The sequence below is a fragment of the Sebastes umbrosus genome, chromosome 21, assembly GCF_015220745.1.
Source record: "Sebastes umbrosus isolate fSebUmb1 chromosome 21, fSebUmb1.pri, whole genome shotgun sequence".
NCBI lineage: Eukaryota > Metazoa > Chordata > Actinopteri > Perciformes > Sebastidae > Sebastes > Sebastes umbrosus.
This window is the reverse complement of record NC_051289.1, coordinates 15,005,872-15,022,229: the sequence shown is the minus strand read 5'-3', so window position 1 is coordinate 15,022,229 and position 16,358 is coordinate 15,005,872. Positions and strand designations below refer to the sequence as shown.

Here is a 16,358-nt window from a genome sequence, read left to right as displayed (position 1 = left end):
TTCGACAAATTACAACGAACGAGTCATTTATCTCCTCGAGATGATCTGTAATCTTCCTGAAGCAACGCTAATTACACATGTGGCGAGGCCTCTCTGTCTTTGTCCCCGTGTTGACAGACGGACAGGCAGACAGACAGGCAGCCTTTCATCAGGCCTGTGGATGGCGAGCAGCTGTGAGGGGAAACGGAGCTAGAAGTCAGACCAGCTAGCGTCACAGAGAGACCACATGAGAGAAGCTGGCAGCACTCATTTAGGCCTGGTTTGGGTCAGCAGGAGTATGTTTATATATGCGTGTGCGTGTGTGTGTGTGTGTGTGTGCATCTCGTCTCAGCTTATTTTATGGTTGTTTTTTGAAAACAGGAAGTTATGACTAGCTTTCACATGGTTTACATGAGACCTGGCTGCCCGGCCAACACAGAATCTGACTGTAAATGACTTCACCTTCTATTTTTTTCGGCCTTTCATGTGAGAAAACAGTCCCTCATTTGACTGAAGATATGTAGGAAGTCCTAAACCACTGCATGTTGCTACAGTCCGCCCTCTAGTGGTGTGTTAGGATGACAAAAAGATAAGAAATCTAAAGTAAATGTGAAAAATTGTGGCTTTAAAAAGTAGTGAAAGGCAAGCAATGATTCTGTTTGTCACATTTTTTATAAGCAGGTCCTGCATTGACTAGATAAAGTCTGTGGTCTTATTAAATCACATAAATACAACCCATTTCCCACCACACACACACTTTTTAAATGCTATTAAATAAAAGAAATATAAATTCCTGAAGAAGGGGAGGGGGAAACCCACTCTTGAGTAATGCACCGGGTTCCGCGTTCACACTGCAGTCCCTTCAAGGATCAGATGAACTGTCACGGTCAAACCAATCAGCAATTAGTAGGATACAGCCGGATGATAACTTAGACCTTCCTGTGGAAAGCACCAGAAAATCCACAGTGGTGAAATGCTGAAATTACAGTCGGCTCACCTGTGGATCCAGGTTTTCAATTTCACCTGCGGTGAATCTTCTGCACAGACACTTAACATAAGATTAGCTTTTATTTCCCCAATGGTCGTTTTTCATTCAGCAGAAGCAGTTTCTAGTTACTCCACAGATGATGATTTAGCATGCAGGACATATGAGGAGCTTATAAGGGTCAAATCAAACTACCAAAAAATAAAGTTATGTCACTTAGCAATGCCTGGACCAGAAGATTATGACCTTAAAGAGGACCTGTTATGCTCATTTTCGTGGGGCATACTTGTATTTCGGGTTTCTACTAGAACATGTTTACATGTTTGAATGTTCAAAAAACTATCGCAGCTGTGCTGCAGCACCTCTTTTCACCCACTGTCTGCAACGCTCCGTTAGATCTCTTGCCACCTCCTGAACCAAACTCTTCGGACTCCGCTCTAGCTAGCTTTGTTTGAGGGTGTGCCAAACAAGCCGTAAGGAAATGTATTACTTGGTGACATCACCACGTTATGCCAGCGTTTCAGGCAGTTCAGGAGCAGTGTTTCTGTTGGGGAGAGTACTCCCTTTGGCGTGGAATTTGGGCTTTGTAACTTTGCAGACCTTTCACATGCACAAAAAACTATATAACACACTAAAGGAAAGGGGAAAAGCACAAAAGCATAATAGGTCCTCTTTAAAATGCTGCTGCTTACATGTTAATGTATATTTTTAAAAAAATTAAAAATTTTAAATCTGTTTTTTATGTGTGGTGGAGCTCTTCGTGGTATCCAGTCGCTACTTTTACTAAGTAAGAAACATGACATTGCAATAATCTGCTGAGCCAAAGGTCAGGTTCAATTTAGAAATTGCAAGTATTAAAACTGCAAACTAAATACACAAACAGTTCTCTGTACTTTGTCTTCGCAGTACCTACCATGTGATTGCATTTCAGGAACCCTAAGTGAAATTCTGGCAAATTGATTAGTTACATTAACAGACTATTAACAGTAGGGTGTTTGTATTGCACTCTAAAATACATATTATCTCACTTCTCTGTCGTCCTCTCTTTCACATCTCTGGACCTGAGTCGTGAGACAACATCGGTGGGAGCCTCTCATAGTTTTAGGATTACAATTTTGTGTCACCAACTACAGAAATGCAAGCAGTCAGGTAAGAAACTTCTCATGTACGATATCATCGTGTAAGCCAAATTGAGTCATATTAAATATCTATTCACAAAATTACATTTATTTACCCCGATTTGGGCACCAGATGGGTGGAGACTGTTGCCTTAGGTCATTTCAGACAGATACTGAAATGTCAAGCGAAGTTGCCAAGTCAGCTCGAAGCCTGTGACTTTTAACTTCATTTTATACGATGACTGTTGTTTTCTGGTATTCACTGTTTTGCCTTAGGTGGTAAACCTCACCCAACTTATAATTTAGTTGCTGTAAGTTTAAACAAACATGTAACATAAGCAATCATTATTCTCTCCACTTGTCTTAACAGTTTTTTTTAAATCTGGATTTTACCATCATGTTTAGTGTCAGGATCCCCCTTAATATTTCTCTAATCATTTCCACCTTCATGCCTCACTCCTCAGGTCTCTGTTTATCCCCAAGTGGTCTTCGGATGTGCGTCTAGATGGGAAGACAGCTGTAATAACGGGGGCCAACGTTGGAATAGGCAAAGAGACGGCTAAAGACCTGGCCGGCAGAGGCAAGCAAACAGAACCGCACATTTAAAGACAAATGTGATGTCTTATAGGCTCTTTGTATTATTCTCTCTTAATGTGTGACTCAGAGTGCCTGTGTGGAAAATGTTTACAGCTTAACAAGCATGCAAGAATAATAAATATAATGAGGTGGCTTGAGTATTAAACTGCCAAATTAAATGAAAAATACAGCTTAAAACATGAGACCAGAGCATAGAACTGGAATTACAACTAATGCCTGCCATACTGTGTATATATATATAAATATATATTGATGTATAAACACTGAGACAAAGATACATATTTAAAAGTAAGCTCCTTACTTTGTTCAAAATTCAACATGAATGCACATGCAAGCACACAGTCACCATTAAGAGGCTATTAATCTCCGTAGGTGCACGGGTGATTTTGGCATGCAGAGACATGGCAAAAGGAGAGCAGGCAGCTCGTGATATCATGAGGGAGGTGAAAGGAGCCAAAGTAGTCGCCAGGCAACTGGATCTGGCTGACACCAAATCAATCTGCCAGTTTGCTGAGAATATCTACAACAGTGGGTGGCACGCACGCACACGCAAACACACAAACACAGAGACGCCAGAATACAGTGTACATTTTTCATTTTCAAGACTGTAATGCCGGTAACTTTGTTTTATTCCAGATGAGAAGGCTCTTCACTATCTGATCAACAATGCAGGTGTGGCTATGTGCTCTTACGCCACCACAGTGGATGGATATGAGATGCAGTTTGGAGTCAATCACTTAGGTACGATGACATTAAAATATAGAGGAAATACACCAGTTTAGGTGGAACTGTCTCTTGACTTGAATTCATTGATTAAAATAAATCTAACATTTTTATTTATTTTCTTCTTCCTAATTTATATTTTGCTCCCTATGTGTCTTATTTCTCTTCTTATTTCTCTCTACTTCCACCCACTTTCTCCCTCCTCAGGTCACTTCTTCCTGACCTTTCTGTTACTGGACTTGCTGAAGCACTCGGCCCCATCCCGGGTCATCAACTTGTCCTCAACAGCTCACACGATGGGCAAGATCCAGTTTGATGACCTGGTCAGCAAGAAAGGCTACCACCCCGTCAGGGCCTACGCACAAAGCAAGCTGGCCAACATCCTGTTTACCAGAGAGCTGGCCAAACGGACTGAGGGTAGGGCAACATTATGCACAATGTATGTCTGTCTTAAGGTATCTCTCTGTGCCTCTGTGTCTCTTTTCCATGTGCGTAAAAAATGGATCTGCATCTCTTGCCAGCGTGAGAGTCTCATGCCTCAACCACAAACTGCTCTAGGCAAGAGACAGAGCAAGGAGAAACTTGTTTGTAAAGAAACACACTGTTCTTAAGGAATGATCGCTCCACTGATCACACCTCTGTTTGTCAGTCTCACTACTGATCTAATCATGTCTACAGAAATGATTGAGGATTGTATTCTAAAGCTTAGAGTTAATATACAGTGTTAGTTTGTTGTCAAGGGTTTTCTTTTATTTCAGGTTGACCAAAACAATACAGTGGGATAGAAAAGCAGTGTGTGTTTTGGGAAGTTTGGCATCCACATCAACCCATTTGAACGAACTTCTGTACCTAAATGCACCCCCCTTTTGTCTACAGCTCTAGGTGTGATGGCTTACTCTGTGGACCCCGGCTTTGTGAACACTGAAATAACAAGGCACATGGGAAGCCCTTTTGTGAGCATAACCAAGGGGCTCAGTTTCATGCTCAAGACGCCTGCAGAGGGAGCCTACACCAGCATCTACTGCGCCGTCACTCCTGAGAACCAGCTGCTCACTGGAGGATACTACAAGTCAGTCTGAAATGCTATTGAAGTAGCAGCAATACTCAAGATCAATCAGTTCAAATTAGCCAAACTAAGCCACTTAACAAGCCTCCTAAGAGGTGAAAGGCAGCATGACAACACACACATTTAACCAACCTGATCTCATCGTTTCTTTGATGGTGCATAATGTTTGATATTGTAGTTTTTAAATTGTAGTCATAGAATTTTTGGGTCAACAGGACACAAAAAAAGTCTTCTTAAGGTGTGGCAGAACTGATTCCCCAGATTTCAGCCCTAGGTGAAAAGCCCAAGAAACCATTCCCAGCCACATAAAAATACAAATACAAAAACAAAAACGTATTCTGGGAAAACTATGAACAAGATGCCTCCTTATTTTTAATAAACAAATACCTCTTCAATTTTAATAAATTCAGTTTCCAGTTTCCCCCTCTTTGAAAGTTTTCCCCAAATTAAATATTCTCAAAGGACACATGAATGATTGCAAAACAGCAACAAGCTTTTCCTTATGGCCAGTAATCTGGCTTTTGTCAACTTGGAGTGCCCAGTGGCAGACAACCCTATTTCCCATAACCACTGTCAATATGTAAGAGGTGTTCGTTTGAGGTCTGCACTGGTTTTTAGCAAGTTCAGAATGCCCCAGGTGGCCCATTTCCACCTCTTTTATGCCTTCAAAAGGGCACCCTAATTGGCCAAACAGGAAAATGCACCCAGCTGCTACCAACTATCACTCAGGAGCCAGAACCTACACCCTGCACAACAGGTGATCTAAATCATTTACTAATTATCTCCACACTCAGCCAAAATGAATGTGAAAAAAAACCAAGTTTGACTAAAGAAAATCCGGAAAATTGGTGACTGGTGCCCGATGCAAAAATAAGCTAATCGGCTACATGACAGCTACGTCTAAAAGCAATCCCAGCTACCAATAGGCCGTACACTGAATGCATAAAATGTACTTTTCTCTTGAGATACACTGTTAAAGTGAATGCATGTCGAAGGCGGTCATCATTCATCATTGATTTCCCTCCTTAATTATGTAACCAATTACAATAGAGGAGGATTTGATAAAGAGAAACAGGGTGTTTAAAAAGGCATTTTAAAACTTTAAGACAACCAAAAGGTTGCATATTGCAAAAGAGGTCATGACTGTCTTTCCTTTTCCTTACAGGGACTGTGCCGGTGCAGAGACCGCCAGGGCGGGTCAGGACGATGGCACCGCCTTAAAGCTGTGGGCTGTGAGCTGCCACCTGCTCGGCATCCGCTGGAGATAAACTTACATTTAAATATGCTCTCCTATATGCTGTGAAGCACTATGCATGAGCACATACAGTGATACACTTAAATATTATGCAGATGTATGGAAACAGGATACTAATACGAGCCTAATGATTGTAATAGAGTTTGATTGGTAAAAAGGTAATTAAGGCTGGGAATGCTAATAGGTTGGAGAAAGCAATGTTGATAAGCTGTTGGCTGCTAATAAAAAATATCACTGCTATTCAAAAGTGCCAATTGTTATTTGTGTGTTTTGTTTGACTCAGCTAATCTGCAAGGTAGGATGTCGGCATCTCCTAAATCTTCACTGTTGTGTCAAAAACTCCTGTTCTGAATGAGTCATTCAATATTTAAAGGAACAATACGTAATACTGACAGCTAGCGTCTGAAATGGGTACTGCAGTCCAAATTCAAAACATTTCAACCATGTATTGCAATTTAAAAGGACAACTGTAGCATTGAGAAGCCTGATAAAGTGTTTATCTGGCTGGTGGGCGGTGCTTGGTATTTCCTCAACTGATCCCAACATGGCTGTCGGGTCACAAACTCTCTTATTTTACAGCTAAACAGTACACTACAAGATGTTTCTGAAAACATTTGAGGTGAGAAATAGGCATTACGGTAACAGAATATTGATTCATTTTCGATCAGCGCTGCCTAGTTTGACCGGTTTGATCGGAGTTCGCGAGTGATTGACAGCTGCTCAGAGCAGAGACGGCACAGGCTCCATCTCGGCTCTGATTGGTTGTTTCCCTCCCGTCTGTGAAATCTTGCAGAGGAAGACACAGAGGCACATGATTTTTTCTCAGATTACCTGTCTCATGCACTATACTGTCAGGATATAGTGACTGTTTTATAAAAAATATTTTTTTGTAATCATATTTGCTCCTATCTCGCCTACTGCTGCTTTAAGAGATGATGCTTTAGCTCTATACATATTGATGAATGTAATACTGATGCATGCACACATACAAATAAACACACACACAGAAATATAAATACTAATGTATCCAGTTAAATGTTTTGTGGGAAACTAAATATAACAGTCAGGATATAGTGACCGTTTTATAAAAATAACTTTTTGTAATCATATTTGCTCTAATTCTACCTACTGCTGCTTTAATCTCTGATGACATATCAAGGTCATTTTATAATTTATTACGGTAAATATATTACATATTGGTCCTTTAACAAGATTATGATTTTTCTTTTCTTTTTTCTTACAGTGTTCAGCTAATTTTAGAAATCCTCATGACTGGTAACTTGGTCCAGTTTGACTTTGGAGGCCCTCAAGTAGCCAGGAAGCAATGTTGCAATAATATCATGATAAAATCACAGCATGAAGTAGGTTATATCCTCCTGAAACCCAGCCCATTGACATGTGTCCTATGTAGTGGACATTTAGTCCACGTGCATCTCCTTTTACTCTTTTGACCTACTCTATCAACCCCTGGGGTATTGTAAAGAGGACATCATGGGCTTTCCAGTGATATGTCATGTGTTTCTTGGTTTTATATCACTCTATAGCCATTATTTTGTGTATCTTCTAAATGCGGCTGTCTTTTCACACTGAAATGGTCCTGTGGTCCACTACAGTGGACATATTGCAAAATTAGAAATACAAATTTAAAAAGTCTAAATTGTAAGATTTTCTTTTAACCCTAAATAGGAAGGAAATCACACAAAAAAAGAAATTGGAAGACTTTTTTTACTTGGTTTCCAGGAGGATATACGGAGACTGTCTCAGTGGTGTCACAAAAAAGCTCTTCTATTTTGACAGAATAGATTTCCTCCCACTCTCTCTCTGTGGTGAGCTCAGTCTGTAACTTGAGTCTCTCCAGCAGCAGCAGCAGCAGCAGCAGCAGCAGCAGCAGCAGCAGCAGCAGCAGCAGCAGCAGCCGGCGGATCCACAGTCTGCAAGTTGCCAATCAATTATGCGTCAGCTCGCTTCTGATTGGCTGAGCCGTGTTATTGTCGCGGCGGGGTGGGGAGAGACACAGACACGATGAGGAGGACTGAATCCAGGAGGTAACCCTCATTTTGCCAAAGTGGCTCACTGGTCCTGAGATTGGAAGCTGTTGCTCTTCAGGAAGAATGTACTGCAGGTAGGAAAACACACACAACCGCTATTAATACCTCAAAAGGTTAGGTTGTTGGCTCTATTTCTAACAGGAATGTTAGTGATTTTAGGGAGATTAGATTAGACCGTGCCAGCAGCAGATTTGGATCTGATTAGACCTGTGTACAAATGTGTAATTATAACATCGATTCAGACCCAATTTCTTTGCTCTTTGTAAATTATTCATCATCATCAGTCATTAGTAAATGAAAAAACAGTTGAAGTAACCACTCTGAATGTTTTTGCTTTTGTTAATCTGAATATTTTCTTTCATACTTACAGACAAATAGCCAGGTGTTTTCATATCATAATCATAATCAGGGAATATAAATACCTATTATGTGTACAGGATATAGCAAGCATACATACACATATGTGCTTAAATGTAACAAAAGTACAATCTTTTGTTAATGTAATCATCAATTTATGGATAATGTTTTTTTATTTTCCTGTTATTCTGAATGAATGTGTGTGCTAAACAAAGTAGATTATACAGCAATAATATCAGCTGGGATTGGAAAGTTATACAAAATAATACTTATTATGAAGGGAACTATTGTTTTTACCAACATGTGTTTTTTTGCTGTGTGTTGTTCAGGAGTGTGTGCTGTTGTCAATCTGAATATTTTCTTTCATACTTACAGACAAATAGCCAGGTGTTTTCATATCATAATCATAATCAGGGAATATAAATACCTATTATATGTACAGGATATAACAAGCATACATACACATATGTGCTTAAATGTAACAAAAGTCAAATTTCTTTAATCATCAATTTATGGATTTTTGATTTTCCTGTTAACGTATTCTGAATGAATGTGTGTGCTAAACAAAGTATAGATTATACAGCAATAATAGCACAGTGGGTATTGGAAACTTATGTAAAAAATAATACTTATTATGAAGGGAACTATCTTTTTTTACCAACATGTGTTTGTTTTTGTTGTGTGTTGTTCAGGAGTGTGTGCTGTTGTCAATCTGAATGTTTTCTTTAATACTTACAGAAAAATAGCCAGGTGTTTTCATATCATAATCATAATCAGGGAATATAAATACCTATTATATGTACAGGATATAGCAAGCATACATACATATTATGTGCTTAAATGTAACAAAAGTCACATTTCTGTAATCATCAATTTATGGATTTTTGATTTTCCTGTTAACATATTCTGAATGAATGATGTGTGTGCTAAACAAAGTAGATTATACAGCAATAATAGCAGTGGGGATTGGAAACTTATAATACTTATTATGAAGGGAACTATTTTTTTTTCCCAACATGTGTTTTTTTGCTGTGTGTTGTTCAGGAGTGTGTGCTGTAACCGCTGGTCATCCGAGGAGAGGTTAGATGGGAAAACAGTCATCATCACCGGAGCCAACACTGGTATTGGAAAAGAGACGGCCAGAGACCTGGCGAGAAGAGGTATACTGTCTCTCTCCATCTGCCTCGGTCTATTTCTGGCTCCCCTCCTCTGTAATGTGTACCTGCCTCTTTTCTTTTCTTTTCACTGACTTTCAAACTGTGACTTACACATTCCAACCCTTTCCCCTGGAATTAAGCACTCTCTAATGCTTGAGGGTTGTTTAAAGCTATAAAGCGTGATCTTTGACTGTGCCCTCTGTCCGCAGACCTCCACCAGAGAATCAGGTTTAATCCTGCTGCTTTTGTGCTTATTCAGTGTGTGCTTGTTTTGGTGGGACTATCAGAGGCTGTTTCAAGTGATTGTATTGTCTCCGTAACCTTTTTACATATTCCAAGGGCAAAATAAAGGGCAGATGGAAAAAGAGATAACCAAAATGAGCACCTTGGTTAACACTTCACCAATCCAAGTGGCAGTGATGGAAGACAGACGATGCATTAAGGGGACAGAGGGGGCATTGTGAGGGTCTGCTCGAGCCAGACAGGCAACAAAGAGAGATTGGAGGCACGCACGCACACACACACACGCATGCGTGATTCAGTTTTTTCATTGGTTTGCACTTAAAAAGGCTCAGCATGGCATCTACATCCTCTTTTTTTTTTAAAACAACCCATTGTGTGAGTGCACATGTGTGTTTTATTTTGTAAATGAAAGGGCAACCACTGTATGTTAACACATTTTTGTAATAAAAAAGTGAAATAAAAATGAAGATAAATACAGCATAATGTGAGAAGTGACAAAAGAAAGAGAGGACACAAACAGAACCATCACTGCCAGAGGAAAATAATAACACTCCTGTTGTGGTCTTTGCTTCTGGAGAATTCACCGTCCGATCGCTGTATCACCTTTCAGTAAATGAGATTATGTAATGACATGATGACAACGTGATTAGATTTAGCGAGGATTCATAACAGAAGGTGGTTCCTTTGGGTGCTGTATCAGGTAACATCCAAACTGAATCTCAACCTTTGAAATCGTTTATTTGTTTGGTCATAACGTGCATATTATTGAATCTGAATAATATAGAATATGATCAGGTTTGACTTAAGCCATTATTTACATTTTGTCCTTTACTGACATTATTTCTGCATGCATAACAGTGTAACCATGTGCTGGATGATCTTTAACTTGACTTAGTATGGCCTTCCATTCTCACTTTTGTTTACTATGTTATTTAATTGAGTGAACTTGGCTACCAGGGAAATGTGGGAACAATTGGGTCTTCCCACATGGGAACAGCAGGGGGGGGACAAAGACACTGATGGGATACAGACGCTACGCTCCAACTGATTAATGGCTCTCCTCTTCCATAATTGGTGGGCACAGCAGCTATTTTGTGTGGTGGGGGGGAATTGTCTCTCTATTTGTTAGTTTGTGTGGGAATACATGCATATTTTGTGCGTGTGTGTGTGTGTGTGTGCGTGTGTATGTGTCCTCAAAGCCCCTTTTTCTGGGCTCATTAAGGCGAATGCATCGTAATTTGCGTCAGAGGCGAGTGAGAATGACACAGTTGAGAGGGTCTTGTGTTCATGCGAGCGGAGCAGCTGGCTAAATGAGATACTGAATGAGAGGTTGGGGAACATTAGAGGATGAGCTCAGAAGTACACTGAGGCAGATTCACGTGCTTCCTCCTTGATTGACGTAGTTAGCTTTGTGTGCCTGGGAATGAGCAACGCTTTTGTGGTTTTGGGTTTGAGGGGGCTGGAGCCTCTCAGAAACACATAAACAAACTTGTACCTTTAGGGACAATTTAAAGTTTTCGAGTTCCTATGGGAGGAAAGTAGTGTGTAATGGGGGGATCATGCCATTATCATCATCATCAAGTTGTGACCTTTGGCCCTTGTTTTTCAGGTGCACGCATCGTCATGGCGTGCAGAGACCTGGAGAGAGCAGAGGAGGCTCGGACGGATATTTTGGAAGACACGGAAAATGAGAATGTGGTCATCAGGAAACTGGATCTCTCGGACACCAAGTCCATCAGAGTGTTTGCTGAACTCATCAACAAAGGTATAGGGAACTAACCGCTTATATCTCCGTAAATGGCAGAGTCAGTCCTGATTTTGCTTTGCATACTGCAGCTGCACCACTATTTATGCATATATGCATGGGTTAATAAGAGGCTGTAAACTGTAAAAGCGCCATGTAAATGCAGTCTACTTACCAAACATCAACTGCATTTATGTCGTTAATTTAACATATGATACTCATGGGAAATTATTATTACTAACTCTTTGGTTTGGTATCTTCTTTTCAGAGGAGAAACAAGTGAATATCCTGATAAACAATGCAGGCGTCATGATGTGTCCCTACTCCAAGACTGTTGACGGGTTTGAAATGCAGTTAGGTGTCAATCATTTGGGTAAGTCATACATGAAGTTGTCGTCTCTACCTGGATTTTAAATCCACGATAACGTGCATTTTCACACAAGAATCTGTCAATACGCAGTAAATGCAGTGAAGTGGTTTAGTTGGCTTAGTGAGATAATTAAAAGAGAGACTGCTCAGTCTTGGTAATTGATGTAACATACAGTTGGCACTCATGTCTTTGAGGGATTTATTAATACGACTACATAGTGATATGAGGGATTTTCCTACTAAAGAAGTTACAAATATTTGAATCCATATTAGCTGGTATTAACAGAGCCGCACAACACATGTACAACCCAGCTGGCCAACGTGTCAGTTAGGAAAATGAACCAGAGTTACTGTTTCCTTCAAGCTGTCAGTGTTTTGAACTATGGCTTCCTTCCAGATGATCTTTTCCTCGGTGGTATTTTTGTCACGGGCTGACAGAGAGAGGAACAGTCTGTGCTCGAACATGGTCACCCACACACATATGCGAACACATACGCAGACACACACACACAGTCGCACATGCACGCACGCACACATACATAAATACATACCTGTACATTCAAAAACATTCTTTACATGTGCATGTGTACTTTAAGTAGCGACAAACTCTGCTTAGGTCATCAGTGAAACAGGAGAAAGAGAACAATAGTAAGGAAAGCAAAAATACTCATTTCAACATTGGTGGGGACACATTGCTTTGGGGGACCTCCCTGAGGACTTTTGAGCGACAAACACTTCATTTCCTGCATTTTGGTGAATGTTCATGCACCAATTTATGGTCGAAATGACTTTACTTATGTAAAGATAAACAAACTTCAGAATATAAATAATTTAAAAATTGTATATAAATATAAAAATATAATGGAATATAATGCAGTAAGGCTCTCAGGCATTCAGGCATGACTTTTTTATGGCATACTATACTATGACTTTTTATGACATACTATACTATGACTTTTTTTATGACATACTATATTATGATGTTTTTATGACAAACTATACAATGACTTTTTATGACATATTATACCATGACTTTTTTTATGACATACTATACTATGACTTTTTATGACATATTATACTATGACTTTCTTTTAGGACATACTTCACTATGATTCTTTATGACATACTATATTATTATGTTTTTATGACATACTATACTAAGACTTTTAATGACATATTATACCATGATTTTTTTATGACATACAATACTATGACTTTTTATGACATATTATACCATGACTTTTTTTTATGCCATACTATACTATGATTTTTTTTATGACATACTATACTATGATGTTTTTATGACATACTTCCGGGTTCTGGGAAGTCGAGAATAATGTTGTAATATTTTGAGAAAAAAAAAGTTGTAATATTATGAGAAGGAAGTTGGAATAATAAAAAAAAAAATCTGCCTTCCCTTTGCTATGCATTTTGTTATTTCTCTGTATCCCCTTCAGACCGTCTGACAGACACAGAACCCTGTTTGGGTAACGTGAGACAATAGCCTGAAAGTGTGTGTCTCACAACTTTCCCCAGGTCACTTCCTGTTGACTTACCTGCTGCTGGACCTCATCAAGCGTTCAGCTCCTGCCCGTATCGTCGTCGTGGCGTCGGTGGCCCACACTTGGACCGGGCTTCGACTGGATGACATCAACAGCGAGAGGAGTTACGATACCATGAAGGCGTACGGGCAGAGCAAGCTGGCCAACGTCCTCTTTGCACGCTCACTCGCCAAACGGTTACAAGGTGAGGTGAGATGGTGCATGCATAAAGCACACATCTTCAAGGGATGGAAGAAAGAAAGAAAGAATTACCTAGTTACACATTTGGTATTAAATTTGACTCACAAATTCATGTTGTTGAAAAGCCTTTGCAAAATCCGAAAAGCAGCATTGTATTCAGTTTTACATTTGAAAAGACTGACGTAAGCAAGTCCAAGCTAACCATCACTTTCACACTGAATAGCTTGCATAAGTGTTCGTTCTAATTTCATTTTCTTTTCTCATTCTGAAGAAGTGCAGCAATTACATTTCATTCAATCAGACTTTTTGCTGGTAATGAGCCATTTGGTCGTCTCAATCCATTGTTCTTTCTTCTGCTTAATGGCCAAGAACTGAAAGAAATGACTTTCATATTACAACCCCACAGTCTAATGGTTGATAACCTAGATCTGGAATATAGCTATCAAAACTAGGAGCATTAAGATTTAAATTAAAAAAAAAAAAATAGAAGATAAGACATTAAAGAGAAAGAACAACTATGGCTATTCTACTCATTCACTGATACAGCTGTTGTTTGAAAAAGAAGCATTATTTGCACAGAAATATGTGTAAATTGTATGCAAAATCATAGCAGAGTGTGCAAATGTTAATAAGATGGACATATGCAGTATATATATATATATACAGTATGTGTGTAGTTGACTGCGTAGGTGTATACGTGTTGCAGGTACAGGGGTGAGTGTGTTCTCCCTGCACCCGGGGGTGGTGCAGTCTGACCTGTGGAGGCACCAGCACCAGTGTATCCAGGTGGCAGTGAAGATCTTCAGGATTTTCACCAAGACAACACTGGAGGGAGCACAGACCACCATCTACTGTGCCGTGGAGCCAGGCCTGGACAGCCAGAGCGGAGGGTACTTCAGGTACACGCAGTATTTCAGCCACCCTACAATTGGTTATATACAAGAGCTTTCAGAGGGCAGACTTGTGTAGCTGAGGGTTAACAGTTTGTTTATTCTTATACAACACTCACATAAATGCAGCACTCAAGTGTGTAATGGTCGCTCTCTGTCCCTGACAGTGACTGCGCTCCTGCAAGGTGCTCAAGGGCGGCTTCTGATGACGACTCGGCCCAAAAGCTGTGGGAGATCAGCTGCAACTTGCTTGGCATCACCTGGCAGTGAACAGCGGCAAATTAACCGTGCAGTGAGAGGACATTGTATTCTACGTATCATCTTTTAAAGAGCACTTTTACGCACTTTTATATAGAGGTATTAATGTTACTGTTAATGTTGTGAAACAAGTGCGTTTTATAACAGAGCAGTACAAAAGTCATTGGATCACTACCGAGAGCTCTTTTATTTTGTAAAATATCAAATTGAATCAGACGTTTTAGTCAAATTGTATTTATGAGACAAGATTGCATGATGAAAACTTTACGTCTTTTTACTGTACTTTTACCAACCCATGTGGGAATTCTTTGCTTAGTCAGTTTTGTATCTTGAGTGCAGATGCTGTTCTATCTTGTGAGCTTGTAAAGACGTTAGCCAGCTTGGTCTTGCTTTGGATGAAAATACACTACATGCCCCTGACAAACTTTGACTTCCAGTGGGACAGTTTTCGGCACTGATGAGAACAATTTGGCTCTAAAAGTTTACAAAAGCACACATATACAGACAATAAATACTAGGTAATGGATAGAAGAGCATGGAAGAGACGGAAAAAAAGTGTCAAGCTCTTCTTCAGACTATTTTTTCCGTCTCTGATAATTTGTCTCCAAAAGAACTTTTTCAAAGTAACATTTATGTACATCAGTGAACACATACACTATTGTGGTTGATAGTTAAAGCACTTGTTCAGCTTTTGTATCACTTAAAGTATTATAATGTGCATTTATTGATCAGTAAAAACATGAACCATTGGTCTAAAATGATTCCTTTTTTCTCATTGACCAGCCTAGTATCACGTGATCTGCAGTCTCAGATGCCTTTGTGTTAGACGAGGAAGGAAAAACCTAAAATTCTATTTATGTGACAACATGTTCATAATGTAAAAATTAAACTAGACTGGCTTAACATATCTGCTTGTCTGCGACTTTTGCTTAAAAATGACTGTGTACATGAGTTCTGAGTGTATTTAGTTAATGTTTCCAAGCTGTTAGGTTGACCTTTTCAGGTGCAGTAATGTGACACATGGGACACATTTAACCTTTTAGATTTAAAAGAGATTAGGTAAGTTCAGTGTATTAACAATGAGAGAATTGAGGGTCTTAAAGTCTTAGCCATGCCACCCAAACAGATGACTGCACATGTATTTCAATGTGAATCACTCCATGGTTGATTCATTAAAATGTAAAAAAGTAATGTTGGAATCCTGCTGCCTATAGGAAAGTACTGATAGCAAAATAGTGAATAATACTTAAGGCCCCAATAATGGATAGAAAACTGTGCAGTGGACTGCAGGACATGTACTTGTCTTTGGCTGGACATGAGTATTACTGTAAGTGTGGGTCTTGTTACACCGTAGAATCAGTATAATGTGGAACAAGAGAAAATGCCACTATTCTATTTAGAAACGGTATCTTAATCTAAATCACATGACGGATTATTTAAGACTGATGGAATGTGGCATGAACAAGAGGAGTGGCGACGAGGAGTCTAGGACAAACGCTGCGTCAAAGCAATGTGTGTATTACAACTTAGATTTATAATCACACTCGCCGAACAAAATATATCCCATCGGTCTGCTGTCTTGTTTCCAGAGATGTACTCTATTTTGAAAAACAGTTCTCTTACATTATTCTAATAAACTGACAGTAAAATATTCTTATTTGCTTCACAACATTGAGCTACATAGTTTGTTAGTACAGTAAGAGAAAGAGTGAGTTTTTTTTTATCAGATACAAAAATGAATACTTCAAATTATTAAATTGACGTCCCCTGTATCAGTACTGATCCCACAGCTGTCCTGCTGTGACACAACCATACGTGTTTTCATGT

General features: G+C 39.4%; 2 protein-coding genes across 3 annotated transcripts; both read left to right on the top strand.

Moving 5' to 3' along the window:
* Nucleotides 1-1,968: 1,968 nt before the first annotated feature.
* si:dkey-73n8.3 (uncharacterized protein LOC100150965 homolog) lies at nucleotides 1,969-5,983 on the top strand. The gene is made up of 7 exons (XM_037757562.1): nucleotides 1,969-2,113; nucleotides 2,547-2,662; nucleotides 3,052-3,207; nucleotides 3,316-3,420; nucleotides 3,610-3,819; nucleotides 4,279-4,471; nucleotides 5,634-5,983. The coding sequence occupies exons 1-7, from the start codon at nucleotides 2,100-2,102 to the stop codon at nucleotides 5,734-5,736; spliced, it is 897 nt and encodes a 298-aa protein (XP_037613490.1). The 5' UTR covers nucleotides 1,969-2,099; the 3' UTR covers nucleotides 5,737-5,983.
* Nucleotides 5,984-7,692: 1,709 nt separating this feature from the next.
* zgc:112332 (uncharacterized protein LOC553712 homolog) lies at nucleotides 7,693-15,722 on the top strand. Of its 2 annotated transcripts, XR_005205033.1 has the most exons (8): nucleotides 7,693-7,845; nucleotides 9,173-9,288; nucleotides 11,138-11,293; nucleotides 11,541-11,645; nucleotides 13,178-13,387; nucleotides 14,090-14,282; nucleotides 14,441-15,117; nucleotides 15,156-15,722. XR_005205033.1 is itself a non-coding variant. In XM_037757563.1 (7 exons), exons 1-7 carry the CDS (start codon nucleotides 7,835-7,837, stop codon nucleotides 14,541-14,543), a joined length of 894 nt encoding a protein of 297 aa, XP_037613491.1. In that variant the 5' UTR covers nucleotides 7,693-7,834; the 3' UTR covers nucleotides 14,544-15,722. The 2 variants fall into 2 exon arrangements, 1 of the variants encoding a protein (XP_037613491.1); XM_037757563.1 differs by having other exon boundaries at nucleotides 14,441-15,722.
* Nucleotides 15,723-16,358: the final 636 nt, after the last annotated feature.